The sequence below is a fragment of the Sparus aurata genome, chromosome 6, assembly GCF_900880675.1.
Source record: "Sparus aurata chromosome 6, fSpaAur1.1, whole genome shotgun sequence".
Classification (NCBI taxonomy): Eukaryota; Metazoa; Chordata; class Actinopteri; order Spariformes; family Sparidae; genus Sparus; species Sparus aurata.
In genome coordinates this window covers 3,509,292-3,527,960 of record NC_044192.1, presented here as the reverse complement: position 1 = coordinate 3,527,960, position 18,669 = coordinate 3,509,292, and the positions used below count along the sequence as shown (strand labels likewise).

At 40.3% G+C, this 18,669-nt stretch overlaps 1 protein-coding gene across 1 annotated transcript; it reads right to left on the bottom strand.

Annotated features, from left to right (window-relative positions):
- Window positions 1-290: 290 nt before the first annotated feature.
- LOC115582775 (hemicentin-1-like) lies at window positions 291-10,121 on the bottom strand. The gene is made up of 7 exons (XM_030418975.1): window positions 9,967-10,121; window positions 7,797-8,120; window positions 7,118-7,171; window positions 5,501-5,776; window positions 2,644-2,922; window positions 1,275-1,391; window positions 291-1,089 (listed from the first exon to the last, which is right to left on the bottom strand). Exons 1-7 carry the CDS (start codon window positions 10,016-10,018, stop codon window positions 1,025-1,027), a joined length of 1,167 nt encoding a protein of 388 aa, XP_030274835.1. The 5' UTR covers window positions 10,019-10,121; the 3' UTR covers window positions 291-1,024.
- Window positions 10,122-18,669: the final 8,548 nt, after the last annotated feature.

The window sequence follows — 18,669 nt, the reverse complement described above, 5'->3', positions numbered from 1 at the left end:
CTCACTCACTGATGGCAGTCAGCTACCATGCAAGGTGCTGGTCTGACCATCAGGAGCAGTTTGGGCTTCAGCCTGTTGCTCAAGGACACTTGGACATGTGGACGGGAGGAGCCGGGGATCCAACCAGCGACGTGTGATTAACTGACCAGCTGCTAGAGACGCATCAGATCATCAGAGTATAAAAATAAAAGAATAAAAGCAACATAGAACAGAGAGAAAGAGCTCGTCTTTGTCCTCAACAACATTAATAACACAGTCAAAGTTTGTTCGCTCCGTCATTTTTTCTCTTCAAGCTGCACAAGAGTGGAACTGAATCTCACCAAATATCAGAATTCATTTAATTCTCACTTCACAGAAGGATTCATTAATAATCAGTTCTGTCAGCATTAAAGGCCTCCTGCTCTCTTCTGTTACAGGTACATGTCACTGTGCTGCATGTGGACCCGCTCTTATTGTGAAGGGCTGATAGTAATGTATATTATGGTGCATGTTAAATAAAACAATGAAGGAAACTAAATGAAAGCACTTTAACAACTGCTGAGACAGAAGCGAGCTCATCAGGTAATGTGACTGTGACAGGTGTGTTAATGTGGTCAGTCAGTGGAGGTGAATCAACGGTGGAAGTAACAACAAGAGCCGAGCTGACGTATCAGGTAAGTGTTACTACTGTACACTAAATATGCTCAACAGGATCACAACTGAAAACTATCTTCTCCTTAAAAGAAACGCCAAGTAATGTGCACCTCAGTCCAAATCTCCGTCTTCTGCATCAAAGTGCAAACAACCTTCATTTCCACGTTGCTGCATCACAACCCTGATCCCAAAAACTCATTTCCACTTTAAACTGACTTTAAAACAGGTTTGAACTCTTAAACTGCCTGAAACAAGCAGACAAAACGTCCTCACTGTCATCCAGCATCGTCTGAAACTCTGACTGCTTTCTTTAAATGTTTCACTGTCACAACTCAACACATTCAGCAGCAGCAAACTTCACAGCACATGCAGAGAGAGTCACATTTCTGAATCAGCTGGATTCTCTCAGCGAGGTCGATGAGTTGGGTTCAGTTTGAGGCTCTCTCTTCTCCTCGTCTGCAGGAAGAACAACACAGTTATATTCAAGAACGTCTCAAATGTCTCGAGTGGAAAAACCAACAGAATGATTCACGACTGAGAAGATAAAACATCTGTCAAGACTCTGAACATGAGATACATGTAAAGAATGAGTTGTGTTGAAATGTTTATCATTAATATGTTGATATGATATTTAAACTTACCTTTCTTACAATTAAGTGTGATGCAACCCATCGATTGAAGCACAGCTAGAAGAATAACTATACCAATTAAAAGGAGACTGAGAACTACAAAACCAGCAATCACTCCAGCAGAAAGCCCTGAAACAGATAAAAGTGAATGTGAGAGTCAGAACCTGAGTGCAGATGATGAGCAGCAGACTGGACCTCACAGCCCACACAGAACCACTAAAGGTGAGTCTGCTCCTGAGATCTGAACTTGTTCCACATGAAAACTCCACTGGGATGAATGTGAGCAGGAACAGTGATGTTAGCTCTGATCTCAGGTCCAGTTTCCTCCTGCTGGGCTCCACAGCTCAGAGGCTGCTTCTGGTTCTGGTCCCAGCAGTGAAGAAACAAATGGACTTAGTTCCATTCATCACTTTGATCTGACAGTAAAAACACAGGATCATCTGATCAAATAGAAAACTTCTTCACAACACTTTTACTGACACTTTGACACTTTGACTCAAGTGGACTTTTACTTGGAACAGAGTATTTTTACTTTGTGTTTCTGCTTCTGTCACTTCAGTAAAGTATCCGAGTACTTCTTCCACCACTGACTACTGTCCACAAACATGAAGATTCAAATCACTGGGAGCTTCTTGGTGCTGGTCGGGTCCACAGTTATTGGGCCTGATGGCAGCAGATCAACACAGTCTGTAGATTATTGAAGTTGAGTCTCAGTAGAAGACGGAATTTTTCACTCAGTCTGAAACATTTTAAAACCTGATTAGGATCCTTTAGATGTGATGAATATAAAATGTGACTGTATGTAATGAGAGGGACTTTTTAACAGTGTAAATGAGCCTGATGCTGCCCTCTAGTGGACAAACTGTGTCATGACTCTGATTCTCCATCACAAGTCAAACATGAGTAAATGTTGGAGGTGGTGAACATTTCTTCACTCCTGGTTTCAGGCTCAGACAGAGGAGGAAGACTCCTGCTCACATTTATAAACCACAGTGTTACACTTCATCTGTTGTTCTCATCTCAGTTTCACTGCAACTCAAAACTGAACGCTGGATTTGAAGTTCAAACTCATCTTGTGATGAACCGACTCTGCTGCAGTTGATGAATAAAGTACGAGGAAGCTGTTTGTCATGTTGGACCTTCACTGCAACACAACGGTTATAATTACAAGTTTACATGGTCCAGTAAAAACTGCAGCTCCACAGCCTTTATGTTCAGAGTCATGAAGAAGTGTTGGACTGCTGCAGGATTTATTCTGTGTTTGGATGTTTGTCACACTTCATTGTTTCAGATGTTCAGACAGAATCAGATAAAGAAGAGACAACCTGAGTTAACAGATAATACAGATTTTAAAGCATTGAAATACTAAGAATGATCTCACCATTAAGAGTCACAAGGGTCTCAGCATGAATGTGATGGTTGATTTCTTCCTGAGTGACGACACAGCGATAGCGATCAGTCTTGGTTACAGCAGTTTGGAGGACGATGTCGTAGCTGTCTCCTCTTTCTGTTTCCTTCAGATCTTTAACAGGAAGGATGTTTCCAGAACTGTCCTTCCACTCCACTTTAGGTTTTGGAGAAGCTCCTTTAACGACACACTGCAACAGCAACCCATCCTCCGTCTGATCAAGTACTATGACAGAAGGTTCTGTAGCTGCACCTGTGAACATAAATAAAAATATATATTAAGAAAGTTAAAATGATTAAAAATATTCTCCTGGATTTCAATGAGGATCAAAGAGTGTTGAAGACAAACAGAAAAAAAGCACAATATAACAATAAAAGCTGCCGGTTTGAAGCCTCCAGTTTGACATCACAGCCGTCAAAAACATCTTGTTTCCTTTGGAGCCAGAAGTGACCATATTTGGATGAGAGGGGGCGGAGCTGAGGAGGAGATCCTGATTGGATCTGACTTGTTAATCACGAGGAAGCCACGCCCCCTAAATCACACACACACACAGCTGCTTTCTGGTCTGTTTTACGGTCAACAGGAGAATAATTGACTAAATGAACATCATGTTGTGTTGAAGAAGACTTGAAACTAGAGACTGAGAGCATGAACTCATCAGCAGACTGTTTACTGAGGGAAGAAATCAAGAGACAAGTGAAGTCATTTCCTCATAAGCTTACGTACGTAAGCTTATGAGGAAATGACTTCACTTGTCTCTTGATTTCGACTTCTTCTTGAAACCAGTGGAGTCGCCCCCTGCTGGTGGTTAGAAAGAATGCAGGTTTAAGACTCTTCAGCACTGGAGTCACTTTCACACCTGGAGGCTTCGTCTGGATTTTATACAGTCGACCATCCAAACTGTTTTAACTTTAAAAAGCTTTAAGTTGATTTAAAAAAAAAAAAAAAAGATCACGACTCACTAAAACATAATCCTGAAATGACGTCACATGAGATTTGTCGTCTGATATATTATTTATGACACTAAAGTCGGAGAAATAATGTGTTTTAAAATATGAAACATTAAGTGTTTAAAAGCTTTTTGTTTGAGTCTCTGACAACAACTCAGATTAACAAACATTTAGAGACACGCGGGTACAAATACTCCATTACTGAGCTGATAATTGTACTCTAAACTTCTACTTCACTACATTTCAAAAGGTGACATTGTACTTTTTACTCCACTACATTAATCAGACAGATATAGTTACTAGTTACTCTGATACAAACTGAATGTACACAATCTGCTCCTCGCTGCTTTTTACACCTCTGGTTGGACGTCACACTGAGTTTTCTTCGTCTCGTTAATTCACTCAGTGTAAATAAAGATGTATTGAATCTGATCTCGTTAACAGGTCGTACAGGTGAACCTAATAAAGTGTCCGCTGAGTGTATTTGATGGACAGTCTCCAGCTGCCAGAACAGAAAACTGATCATCACATCTGTTATAATTCTTCTGTTGTATTCGACAGCAGCTCAAACAGGAAGAAGAGCGTCATCCTTTATTATTTATTAAAAACTGCAGCTTTGTTTCATGTTTTTATCATTTAGATTCATCATCAGACATCAAATCAAACGACTACAACAGCTGCAGACTGACGCACAAGAAATAAGTGATAAAGTGACGTTAAACTGAGCTGTAACACTGTGTGAAGGTTCAGCAGCTGTTGTTCTGTTTCTGTCTTTCTGGATGCAGGAATGTAACGTTTGATGAATATTTAGTCAGAGTGAGTTCAAACCTGTGATGATGTTTAATGACTCATGTTGTTATTATCTCTCATCATAACTCATCACTTCAGATCAGCGTCATGTCAGATTATCTTCTGTTTCCTCTTCTACTCACTCAGCAGCTCATATTCTGTTTGTGTGTTCTGATCCAGTTCTGTCAGTCGGGTCCATCAGTTCCTCCACAGTTACACCTCGTAGTTATTATGTGCTGAACAACCAGCTCAGCTGTGTGTGAGACTCACTTTGTGTGCTGTGATTCATTTGAGTGTGTGGATGCAGAAATCTTTGTTCAGTAAGCACATGTCTGTACATTGAACTTGTCCAGGTGTGAACTGACAGACAGTCGCTGTGAAGGATTGAAACAGTCAGCAGGCAGAAGAGGCAGCTGTGGAGCTTCACTACAGGCCTCGTTTGTGGAAACTGCCTCTCAACTGGAAAGGAGCCACAAACTTGACAGAAAAGGAGGCTCAGAGTTCAGGAGCACTTTCAGTCTGAGCTCCTCAGTGGACCTGAGCCCGGTACCAACATCATTCTTTTATGTCACTGAGAAAAAGATTCAGTGATGAAGATCCTGTGACATCAGAACCAGAAGCAGCTCCAGTGTGACTCCAGGAGACGGAGCTCAGATGTGTTTCAGGACTCAAAGTTTCTCTCATTCATCAACTAAATGAACACATGAATCAAGTGTCTGTGTTCAGATTGTAGTCATGTATCATCACAGCTGGACGTCGTCATATCCAACATACAGACAATAATTCATGATGGAAATGATCCTTAAAGGTGAATTCAGACTGAACACAAAAGTTGATTTCATTCCAGTTCATTTAACAGCTGGAGAGTTTTTACAGTGAATGTTTCAGCAGCACAAACATGAACTTCTTCTTATTTACATCCAGAACACATTTATCTACTTTTATATTTTAAGTTTCAGAGTTTCTTCAGTTTGAAACTTTTTCAACATCTATAGACTTTGAGCTGATGACCTGTGTGTTCAGTCTGAACTCATTAAAGTTTTTAAAACACATAGATCATTAAATTGATTGAATATTCAAATATCACTCACCTGTCAAGTGCACAAAGGTCACAGCAGCAATCTGATGGCTGAACTTCTCCTGTGTAGCTACACAGCTGTAGTTGTCAGTCTTGGTCACAGTTGTCTTGACAGTGATGTATGATCGACCTCCTCTCTCTGAGATCTGAGGTGTATCAGCATTAAGAGTGTTGTTATCACTGTCCTTCCACTCTACTGTAGGAAGTGGATCACCATGAGCTTCACACTGCAGCACAGACCAGTCCTTCGTTTCAGCAAGTATTGTGACTGATGGCTTTGGGGCTGCACCTGTGAACATCATAGAAACAATATACTTAAAAGGATAATTGTAGTATAAAAAATATTGGGATGCTTTTTTTGTTTTTTGTACAGTGTGCAGAGAAAAACAGGGAACAGATCAATATAAAAGCACAATATCAGCCTCATTCACTGTAGAACCATATATTTGCGTTAGATATGTTTTTTATGTGTATTTTCACTTATTTCAGTTAGGTGACATGATGTGACATGAACCTCTTAATTAACCTAGGCTATATAATTTAATCCATCACCTAGATGCCAGTGTAAGAGAGGGGGTGACCAGGTAGCACACATTTTTTGTTCACTGCATGTTTAGTTCACAGTCTTTTACCTATTTTTCATTCCGTGAATTATTCAATAAAACCATTAAAAACGGAATAACTTGGAGTGGACATTAATCATTGGACGGCACATCATAGAAAGGTTAATCCTCCCAGTCTCAGCCTCTCAAGAGAACTAGGACACAGGAAGCGGCTACAGACATAGTTCAGCACTATTTCAAATATTTTTAGCCTCTTCCAGTTTGAAGCAGATTCTGACCTATATCAGGGCACGTATACAGTGAATTACTGCTAAATTTGATGAGCTACAATTTAAAAACTGTGTTATAAAAAAATAAAAGACTGAATCTTCCAAGGTATACACACCTGAAGATTCAATGGGTGTTGTGATAGTAAGAAATATTTTAATCAGGCTGCCTGAATGGAAATTAAGCATACAATTAATTCAGGTTCTGCTTGATTGTGGCGGTTGTGGCACATTTAACCAGTGCGTTTTTATGTATTCTTGTAGCTTAATTCTGTCAAATGAGGGTGGACTGAATATTAGAAACACCTCTCAGTATCCCAACACACTACACAGACAACACACTACAGTCTGCAGACTGACAATAAGACTGAATCAACATCTGTAAACAGTTTCAACACAATCTGATTATTAAAACCTTCAAGAAGATTAATTCCTGAGCTGATTAATGAGACTGGTTAGTTTTATCTATGTTAATCTATGTTACCTGATAAACTGGCATATTGAGTGTGAGAAAACTTTGAATGTGTTTTTGTCACCGAGTTGACAATGTACAGTATTTAAAATCTATATCCACTGTCATTATAAATATAATATAAAAGCAGTTTATATTGTAAATCTCTGACAGTGACACAAACTGAACAGATGTTGTTGTCTCCAGATGTGTAACACAGCAGAATGACACACAGAGGTTCAGCTCAACAGATGTTAGTGTGTTGAATGATACTGAGGCCTGTGGAGCTGATGACAGACATTTACTGTTAGTGACAGGTGGAGAGTGACGTCATCACAATCAGGACTCACCTGGGATGTTTTCACCTGTTCTGTCTTTTAACACAGAGCGCTCTGGATCAGGAGCTAAAAGGGAAAACAGAACACAATAATTATATCAGAGTGATGATGTGATATCACCAACATGGAAAACATGTGATGCTGGGAAACTGAAACATCAACAGAATTAGAGTTTCTGAGTTAATCTGAGATGAAACTGTTCGTCTCTGTGAGGAACTTTGATCGCTGCAGCCACAAAAAGTAACATGATGAAGTGAGTTAAAGCAGGAATATAACCAGAAGACCTGCAGCTCGTACCAGAGGAACATTAATCAATATTAATATCTACACAATATTAATTTATCTGATAGTTGTGGATATAATAACTTCAGCTGTCTCTCAGTTGCATGAACAAATCCTGTGTGTTTGGAAAAGCAGTATTGAGTTAAATATAATTATAATATTTAATATTATGATCAGCAAATAGGTAATAAACACCAACGAAACATCAAAGAACAAATCATCACATCAGTCAGAATAAACACAAACAAATAAAAGTGTGATCATTATGTGATTTAATAATTTATTGTTGACATTAACAGGAAGTCTGGAGACGGTTTGAGAAAGAAATGTGACACAAACACTTCAAATGATGAAATGTAAGAACTTTAACAGTCCATCAGTCGTCAGAACTGTTTGATAAAATACTCACCGACATGAAGAGTGACGCTGGATGGACTTCTGTTGGGGGGGAAAGTACAGGCGTAGTTTCCGCTGTCAGTCAGCTGTGTTCTGCTGATTTTTATGGAGGCGTTGCCGTGTTTCAGTTCATCCTCAAAATGAAAAACGCGTCCTTGGAACTGTTTATCTTGACCTGTTCGGCCTCCGTTATTGTAATGTTTGCCGTTCTGATAAAAGAAAACCTCCAGACCGCCTTTCTTCCAGTCAAACGTCAGTTTCTCGATGTTCTCCTTGGTGTTGATGGAGCAGGGCAACATGGCGTCACTTCCTTCCTCCACGGTGACGACAACTGACCCTGGAAGAAAACACAACAAGTTAAAGAACAAACACACAAACGTCCCAACACGACCTGCTGATGACTTTATGTGTGATTTGTGGTTGTTGTTTTGTTTTTGGTTCACATTTCATAAAAGCACTGAAATATGTTGTTACAGCAGTTCACAGGCTGAAGTTAAAGATTCAGCAGCAACACTTTACAATGAGGTCAACAAACATATGAGGAGTTACTGAGGAACCAATCAGGAACAACTTGATGATTAATGAGAGAACATGCTGAGATACTATATTCATTAATCATTAGGTAATGACTCGTTCATAATCATCTGTGAATCAACATGCTGAACACTTTCTTAATGAGCTGCTACTGATTACCTAAGAAGCAACAAACAGTAATAACTTATTACTTACTAATAACTTAATCATTAGTTAACTATTCACATGATGATGAAGTAATTAAAATCAGTGAGTCTACCTGTTAACTACTCTGTATTATTATTCACTAATCAATAATGTTACCTGGTCTGCAAACTTCCATCTACACAACATCAACCGTCTCCGTCTCTCACTCACACCAGCCTGCACTGATATTCTCGTTAACACTCTGATTACATCCCGTCTGGACTTCTGTAATTCTCTCCTCCGTGGTCTTCCTCTGAAATCTCTCCATAAACTCCAGCTGGTCCAGAACTGAGCTGCCGTATCATCAGCAGAACTCCCTCTGCTGAACACATCACTCCAGCCTGCAGCAGCTCCATCGGCTCCTGATCAAATCCTGCAGTGATTTTAAGATTCTTCTCCTCACTTTGAAGATCCTTCATAACCTGGCACCATCATATCTCTCTGAACTGATCCACATCCACACACCCTCCTGCACTCTCCGCTCCTCTTCTACCATCCAGCTCTTCACCATCTGCCAACAGAACCACCACGAGGTCCAGAGCTGTCAGCCGATCTGCCCCCAGCCTCTGGAACTCTCTCCCAGCAGACATTCACACCTCTGACACTGTCTCCACCTTTAAATCTCACCTGAAAACACACTTATTATTCTGAGTGGCCTTCTCTGTGTCAGACTGATCACATAATCACACTCTATTCTCTGTTCTCACCCTGGAAGTCTGACCCTGCCTGACCCGGCCCGGTTCACTTCCTGTATGGTGACGACTGCAGAGTCTGAACTCTGTGCCGAGCTCCTGGAACCATGTCATTACATCTTCTTATCTATTTTATTTCATTTTATTTTTTTATTTATTTATCCTCATTTGCACTAAACTGTCTCCTGTTTCTGTTGTACTGTCTGTTGTTATGTGTCCTTGAGTTCTTTGAAATGCGCCTTTAAAAGATCATTTTATTGCCCTCCTCATGAACTGATCATCACCTGATGATTCATTGATTATCTCCAGTCTGACCTGTAGTAACTCATTATCTCCTATATAGTCTATAAATCACAGTGATTCAGGAGTTACTCATTAACGATGATTAACTATCAAATGTTCCACACACGCGTTTTATTTCACCTCCGATAAAAGAGACCAAAGTCCAACGATCACAACATCCGGAAGGTTTCATTTCATCACAAGAGTTTCTGTGAAACCTGCGAGAGTCTGCAGCAGGATGGAGACGACGCCCCACGAGCATGCGCACACGCACGAACACGCACACACACAGCAGTGATGACGACACATCATCATAAAGCATCTGGAGATAAAACTCAGCATCATTCTGCTGTAATTCTTCTATAATCGATCCGATCAATACTATCGATGTGCAGCCTGATTAACATCCAGCATGTTTCCACATTGTTCCTGTTGAGATGAAATAAAGTGAAATGACAAAGTGTCAGTGATGATGATCAGTTTTCTTACCGTCTCCAGAGCAGCTCAGCAGACAGAGACACACGAGAGGAAGAAGCTCCATAGTTGTTGATGTCCTCTGAGGATTCACCTCACTGATGGAGGCTCTATGTGACGGAGCTGCACACACTCCTCAACACTCTGACGCTTCATCACACACTGCTTCTGTTCCTCAGCATCCGGTACACACTTTCACAATAAAAGCGTCATCACCGCACATATTAACTATGACTCATGAATTCTGCACTTTGTCTTCACACTCACATTAAAGCTGTGTATAAAAACACTTTCCAGCCTCAGATTCAGCTTCAGCTTCACTGTTAGTGTCTGACAGCAGCTTCTCTTCCTGATCAGCAGCAGTGAATCATCTCTGTGCAGCTCCTCCAATAAAACATCAGGACCAGACCCAATGACAAGAAAATGAGCTCAATATTTAAAACATTTCAGTGAGAGAACTGCAATACATTTTTTTGAAATATTTGGTTTTATGTCCCAGACAACCTCTGTTTAGTGTTCACGCCTTTTTAATACATATACGTGTTTTTAAATCCTTCTAATAGTGAAACCACAAGGAAATGTTTGAGTTTCTCGGAAAATAGCAGCTTTATCAAAACATGATATGAAACACACACACACACACAGGATCTTATTTCACTGAGGTTCATTTCTGCTGTTCATTTAAAAATACATACAAACACATTCAGACACGTTTTCATTGGATATCTGAGTCATGTGATCAGTGATGTGTTGCAGCAGGTGTGAGGAGAAAGAAAAGAGTGACTTCAGGTGAGAGTTGGAGCGTCTCATCATCACAACCCTCCTCTGTTGTCTTAATGCAGCCAAATGTGATCACAGAGGTTTGACTTCATGAAGACAGAGGCTGGTTTTAGGACAGTAGAGTAGATTTGCAAACATATCTACTTTAACATGTGCTGTCTGTAGATGTTAGACACAAGTATGCAGTCCATTCCTTAACAGAAAGTCACTTTGAAAAGCTCTGTCCATCTTTGATAAAATCGATCCAAATCTGACACCATGTTTGATCGATCAGCTGGTTTAAACAGCAAATGGAACTCACTTTGTTATGTGGCCTTTGTAGGTGCCATCATATAAACATTACTGCAAGAACAAATTAAGATGGTAAGATATTTTTGCTTTCTTTGACATGTTGTGTAGGCCACAGATGGTGAAAACACGTTCAGTCGGGGGATGAAAGTTGGTGTTGTGATGGTGAAGATGGAGAAGACATCACTGACTCACAGTGGTCCTTCAAGAAAAAGTGATCCTGCCTGATCTGAAGGACATCCCACACGCCACTGCCTTGCTGACGGTTCTTCTTTTTGCACTCAACATAGACTGTTCGAAGGAAGTAAGGTACACATTTGAAGTCATTCAGAAGGTCCTGATGAACGTCGGTGCAGGACAGTGTTCCTCACTTGTGCATAGTTTAGGAAACAAACTCCTGCAGAAAACCTTTGAAGGTTGTGTTCAGATGTCTCATCTTGTGTTGGAGTGGTTATAACTTCACATATTGAAGTTTTCTGTTGAAGTTCATGCTCTAAGGTTAGGTCTAAGTTTTGCACAATTTATGCAAATGCTCATATTTGTATTTTGTATGCTACTAAATAAGCACTTGTGGACATCTGGAAGCCCATTTCTGAGAGTGAAATAAAAAAGTTCCCCATGCAAAGTCAGAAATATGAGATTGAAATTATGAGTTAAAAAAATAATAAAATCAAAATGATGTGATAGAAATTCAGTTGTGGGATAAAGTCTAAATTAGGACACTGAAAAGTCAAAATTATAAGATAAAAAGTCAAAAATTTGATTTAAAAAAAGTTAAATGAGAAAAAATGTTGAGGTTATGACATCATTTCAAATGTCTATTATAATATTGATCTTGTTTTTAAAGAAGCTCATAACATCTTACTATGGGGAACATTTTTTGTTTTACTTGAAGAAATGAGCTTTGAGACAGACGAACTGTAGACTGAATGTAAAGTCTTTTCTTTTGGTCCATTTAGCCAGAGCACTTGTTAAATTCCTCTGCAAAGAAACAGAGATCATACAGTGTATTATACTCATTATCTTGATTTCAAAGTGCTGTCTTTGTATTTCAAGGAGTTGACAAAATATGTCAATAAATGTATTACTGGTTGCATTTTAAGTGGTGGTGTCATATCTCCCTTTGAAACAAATTGCTAAAGCCACTGATTAAGGTTTCTGTAATAGTTATTTTGTTAAATCAGTTTTTTATTTAAATTATTTTATTTAGATTTTGCAAAGCATGATTTTGAATGATTAAGTCAAATAGCCAATCTGAACAGGGATTGAAATCTGAACAACTGGAAATGGAGGGAAATAATGTGCAAATTAAATCTGTTGTACTAAGACAGGCAGGGGTGAATAGAAGGGCATTTTAGCACGTTTTGGCTCCCAAGAGGGCACTTTAGCGCATGTTTCAACCAGCCAAAGGGGCAATTTAGTGTGTTTTGCCAACCAAGAGGGCACTTTAGCACGTGTTTTAGCTCCCAAGAGGGCACTTTAGCATGCGTTTTTGCCACCCAAGAGGGCACTTTATCATGTTTCAACCAGCCAAGGGGGCAATTTAGTGTGTTTTAGCTCCCATGAGGGCACTTTAGCACACGTTTTGGCTCCCAGGAGGGCACTTTAACGCATGTTTTTCAACAATTGGGCCACGAGGGGGGCGACCGATCTGACAAAGGAATTATTGGACTTAACGTTTATCTCGGACTGTGATGGCGCTATCTCGTTACCTTTAGCTGGTCAAACAGATTTATTTGACATTATTTTTTATTCTAAATTTCTATTATATATTAAGGATTTTTAACTTGCAGTAGTTTCTCTTACTGTGTAGAAACATTATGCACCAAAACACAAAGCTAAATTCCTTGTATGTGAAAATGTCCCTGACATTAAATCTGAATCTGAAACAGGTGAAAAGTAGTTTGTATATTAGAGACGTTAACTTTGTGACACATTCTTTAACCTTTTTATTAAAACAGGATCTTTGAGTAAAACATCATTGTAAAAGGTAACAGAACTGTCACAGTATCTCTGCAGCGATGCTCAGGATTAACTTTCTCGTCTTGTAAGTCAACAGCTCTGCTTTCAGCTTCATCTCAGTTTTGTTGGAGACTCCGTCAGAGTGACGTTGAAGCGTTGAGTTGTTTCGTCGAGGGCTGTTGTTCAAACACAGATGTTTCCTTATTATCACACAGCCACTGTTGAACCTGCAGGAAATAACACAAAATCATGATATTAAAGAAAAAGAAAATTCTTGATCATATTCAGGCAAAACAAACAATCACAGTGGTTTGTGATTTTCATTTTTAATTTGTTTCAAAAGTCATTTTGAAAACACAGTAAAGAACACGACTCAAAGTGTATCTTTAGCCCTTTTCACGCAGAGACTTCACATTATCACTGCAACGAACGCTTTGTTCACACTGAAACAAGCAGCGTGTGTCTCTTCATACAGCACGCCGCCTTTTCAGAAGCAAAGAGTTGTGGTGGTAAACATCATGACGGTGAGATCTGTGTGGTTTCTTTCACGCGTTTCCACCTGTTAATCTAAACGTTTACATGGTTTTATTCCTCATATGAGATGCAGGGGTGTGATTATTCCAGATAAATCCAGAAATCCGTCTTTTCTAACCTGAAAATGAGGCTCTCGTAAATCATGCAAATCCACTTTGTTGCCGCATCATGGTAGGTGCGTCGTATATTTTCCTGCTTTTTTGTCCTTTGCCAGTCACACTTATGAAGACACAACCTGCTAACACAATACTGTTGTTTGGACTCGTTCAGTGCCGGCCCCAGCCTTTTGGGGGCCCTCAGCAGAATTTAATTTGGGGGGAATTTTGAATTTGGTAGATATGATTTCCTGTATTCTGGTGCTTTTTTTGGGAAGGCCAGCTGGAGATTCGTTCAGATTCACAGCCTTTTTGCTTTTTGACTTGTTGAGGTAGTGACTTCACGCCACGACTTGGGCTTCAGGGCCCTTTGACCTCTTGGGTCATTCAGGTTCATTCAGAGGAACTCCATCCAAATCCATCCTTGCTTAATCAATGCACGCAAGGTGTCTAGTTTATGTGCATGAGAGACACAGCAGTTGTAGGCTGGTATATTGGTCATGAAATCAGAATCACCTTGTCTTGAATTATTTATTCATTCATGTCACTTGTTTAAAGTATTTAAAATGTAAAAAAAATAAAATAAAATCTTGGCGGCCGCATAGTTCGTTTATGCCTTTGGCCGGCTCTGAAATTGTTACTTTGCTTTGTGGGTTGAAATTTGGGACATTTATCTCTTATTTGATGAGTGAAGGATCTGTTTAGTTGTCAGACTGACACACTTTTGTCTCACACTGCCGGCTTCTCCGTTCACACAGACGCCATCTCGCCTCTGTTGCGGCAAAATCTTGGTGCAAGATTCCCACCGTGAAAAGCAGCGTGAACGGGCTTCTGCAACCACAAGCTCAAGTCTGGGCTCCAAAATAAAGGTAAACACTTGTGAGATTTGTGCAGAGCTGTAAGCATCAGTGCAGATCTCACTGGGTCGGAGTGAAATGAAGCTGGAACACAGCATAAGTAAAATATCTGACAACTTTCAGCATTTGTAGAGTAGAGTGAGAAAGTCGCATCTCAAAACTTTTAGAAAACCACAGCACAACGTCTGAAAGCTCCTTCTGTCAGGACTGATGATAATAAAGTGCAGCAGAGTAAAGTTAGTCCTCTTGTAAAACCAGAGTGAAAATCTTGATTCTATTATCACACAAATTAACTACAAATAAGATTTCGTGTTGAGTCGTCGGTCATCATGAAGGGGTTTGGTCTCTAACATCTGTGATTGTGGATCTCGTTTTAGCGATAACAACAAACTTGTTTTAACGACAGCTGTGTGAACAGGAGGAACTGAGGCCCACAGCAGAGCTCTTTGATTAACAGCCTGTAATACATCCACATCGTTATTCACATTATATTTACTCATTATTAGACCCAGAGGCCTCTTATTTAAATACACTCTCAGGAAGTTTTCTATAAATCTAAACACCAAAGACAAAAACTACCATAGACTGGAAATGACAGGATTTATTGACTGAAAAAATATTCAAACGTACCTCCATTTCTTCTTTTCATGTATATATAGATGAACAGTATCAGCGCTGTAACTGCCAAAGTTGCTCCAACAGCTATAAGTGCAATTCCAAGGCTTCCAAGCGTTTCCTCGTGGCCAGCTGCAACAAACAGCAGAACGAGCTCATGTAACTCTCACAGCAGACTGATCACAGAGTTTACACAGAGAACAGTTAATATCAAAACAACACACGGGGAAATCACAAAACAGAGACTCACTGCTTTTAAATGCAAAGATCGCAGAAGCCGAAAATTCACCAGTTCCTTCCAGTTTGGCTTCACAGTAATAGAGGCCGTCCTCGGTCACAGTGGTTTCCAGGAAGATGGAGTAGCTGCCATCCTCCTTCGTGACCTCTGTCTTAATGGAAGGGAAGATTTCTCCTGTCAGGGTCCGCCACACTACTGTAGGTTTAGGGAGAGTTCCTTGGACCTCACAGTGCAGCAGCACCTTGTCTTCTTTTTCATCAAGTACTTTGACGATTGGTTTCAGAAATGCACCTGTGAACATATTAACAAGAGTTTTTTAAACACACCACAAGTAACTTTTAACTGGTCAAGTAACTCGTCTCTGGAGTCGTAGTCCTGGTCAGCGTCGCTGTAAATCACCTCTGTATCGTCTTAAAACTGTCCTGGGTCGGTCTCAGAGTCTGTGCTCGGCTGACTGGGAGGCTGCTGAGCCCTGCTGCCTAAACAACCTTATTTATCTCACAACAGCTTGTTTATCGCTTCTTTAAGATTGTAAATATTGAAGTTTGAAACGACACAGTGACCGTTTAAAGCTGCTAATCGGGATGGACGCCGACCATCCTACATCTCAATACTTCAGTATCTGAGGAATGAGACTCAGAAACAGCAACTTTAAATAAAACCTGCAGTTCACAGCAGGTGTGACTACAATTGGTGGAGGAATAAAGGTGTAGCAGCTTTAAAGAGTCACTGTGTAGTTTGGGAGACAAACTTCAAACTCTATTATTTACAATATTAATGAGGTAATAATACAAATATTTGTTCAGAAATGAACAAACAAGCTGTTCTCAGAGGAAGATTGTTGTGTTGGGTTCTTTCTAAGTGAGTGAATAAAGACGTGACGACAGAGAGCTGAAGTTAACATCCTTTACTGGCTGCTCAGTCAAAACATACTACAACTCCCAGCATACACCGCGGCCCAGGTAATCCTTAGCTTAGAGCCCTCTCTTTTGTTTAACATACACAACTTTATATCCAGATCACAATACAAAAATAAGGTCCCAGAACAAAACTGTCTAAGACAAGAAAGGTGGCAGGGTCCGCCACATGTAAACACAGTTAAACAGTATAAACTGTGTCGTCCTTTAAGGTCAGTTTGTTTATTCAGTCATGAAAATAAAGACAGTTTGTTTGTTGTTTGTTTGTGTTTGGAGAGAAAACCAAACAAAACATAAAGTCATTTATATTTAATTACATTTTAATCTTCTGTATAAGCAACTGTGAAGTGAAAGAGGAGAGAGTGCTGTGTTAAGTTTCATTTCACAGGAAACACACACACACACACACACACACACATACACACACAAATACACATATAGACAAAACACGCACACAAAACACACGCAAGCACACACACATTACTAGTGAAGAAGCCACATCATTATAGAGCATCAATCCAATCAATACTATCGATGTGCGCTGATTATCAGGGTGCATGTGACGTCACCGGGCGCTGAGCAGGTGTCTCGTGCGCACTAAAGCAGGAAGCAGCCTGATTAACATCCAGCATGTTTCCACATTGTTCCTGTTGAGATGAAATTAAGTGAAATGACAAAGTGTCAGTGATGATGATCAGTTTTCTTACCGTCTCCAGAGCAGCTCAGCAGACAGAGACACACGAGAGGAAGAAGCTCCATAGTTGTTGATGTCCCGGCAGGTACACACTGTAGGTGATTTGTTAATTTTTAACAGGTGGATGACACAATTGGAGCGCCAACCTGCCCCGACACACCTGTGTTCACCTCCCAAAGGACTTTGACCATAACTGTCACATTTCTAATTCTACAATTCCATTAAATCCAGTTATCTTCTTTCTCTCCCTGCTGCAATTGTCTTTTTATAACTGTATTAAAGTAATGAGTAAATACACCTTTAACTTGTAGCAGTAGACTGAGTTTATTCAGGCAGGTTTTCTCATGTTTCTCACAATACACAACAAGCAGGATCATTTTAACTTATATGACCCCTTGGAATTTTTTAACCATCTTAATTCCTTGAAGGACAAACAATGAACATCGTGCAAAATAGTAGAGCCGACCGATTTTTCTTAATCTCAAAAATAGATCAAGCAGCTGGAACCCAAAGCAGCCGTGCCCGGCTCGACTCCACTGTGCACCGGAAGTGATCGGGGGCGCTTGTGATTTGTAACAAACTATCTGCTATAGCAGGGGAGTGATGGCATCAGGCACTAACATAACTTTAAGAACAATATAACATGGATCAAAGTGCACTCCAGTCCAGTCATTTATGCAGCTGACTCATGGTGGTCAGTAAACAGTATTTTTTGGTGAAGCCTCTCAGCTTGTGGCGCTGGCCGTCCTCCTCCTGGAGCACCTCCACTGCAGACCACACACACCTCCTCCTCTTGGTCTTTATGTCATCGGTTAGATTGAGAGATTCCTCGTGGCAGAAGTTAATACTGTGTGTTTAAACTCAGTTCAGTTCAACACAAAGACACAAGTGTTGGTAAACCAGTTGGACCCCAAAGGGCAAAACTGCTCTTTCCCTCTGCTGCCCTCAGTTAACACACAGCTTCACACAGTCGGTGTGCACGAACATGTTGGAACCAGTGAGCAGCATTCAGGAGAATCATTACAAATAATAGATGGTTAGACCGTAAATACTCGTCTTCTAATAGTGCAAGCATGAGGGAATGTTTGCAAGGGACGAGTTTCTTGGAAAATAGCAGCTTCATCAAAACAGGATGACACACACACACACACACACACACACACACACACACACACACATGCACACACACACACACACAGAAAATCCATGCCAGAGGATAATACACTGGATCATATTTCACTGAGGTTCATACACACACACCTCATCACGTTTTCATTGGATATCTGAGTCATGTGATCAGTGATGTGTTGCAGCAGGTGTGAGGAGAAAGAAAAGAGTGACTTCAGGTGAGAGTTGGAGCGTCTCATCATCACAACCCTCCTCTGTTGTCTTAATGCAGCCAAATGTGATCACAGAGGTTTGACTTCAGTGAAGACAGAGGCTGGTTTTTAGGACAGTAGAGGGCCCGCCGTAACAGTCTCACATGGGAGCTGAAAACAACACCATGACTTCTGGAGAAGACCTATCAAGTTCAGGTAAAGATGATCAGCGGACACACCGTTTGTTTGCTCAGTAATGTGTGTGGCTCAGGTGTAGATGTCGGGCCTCCTGCTCTTTGTATCAGCTGCTGTCATTACAACATGCTCAAGTTAACAAAAAACTATGTTCAGATATGGAAATCCATTTATTTCACATTATACCAAAATCAACAACTTGAGCGTCTCTCAGTCAGAACCAG

Coding starts and splice junctions, on each gene's coding strand:
- LOC115582775 (XM_030418975.1), bottom strand. CDS start 10,018: ATGGAGCTTCTTCCTCTCGTGTGTCTCTGTCTGCTGAGCTGCTCTGGA. Junction 8,121..9,966: donor GCTGAGCTGCTCTGGAGACG/GTAAGAAAACTG, acceptor GTTTTCTTCCAG/GGTCAGTTGTCGTCACCGTG. Junction 1,392..2,643: donor GACCCTTGTGACTCTTAATG/GTGAGATCATTC, acceptor TATCTGTTTCAG/GGCTTTCTGCTGGAGTGATT.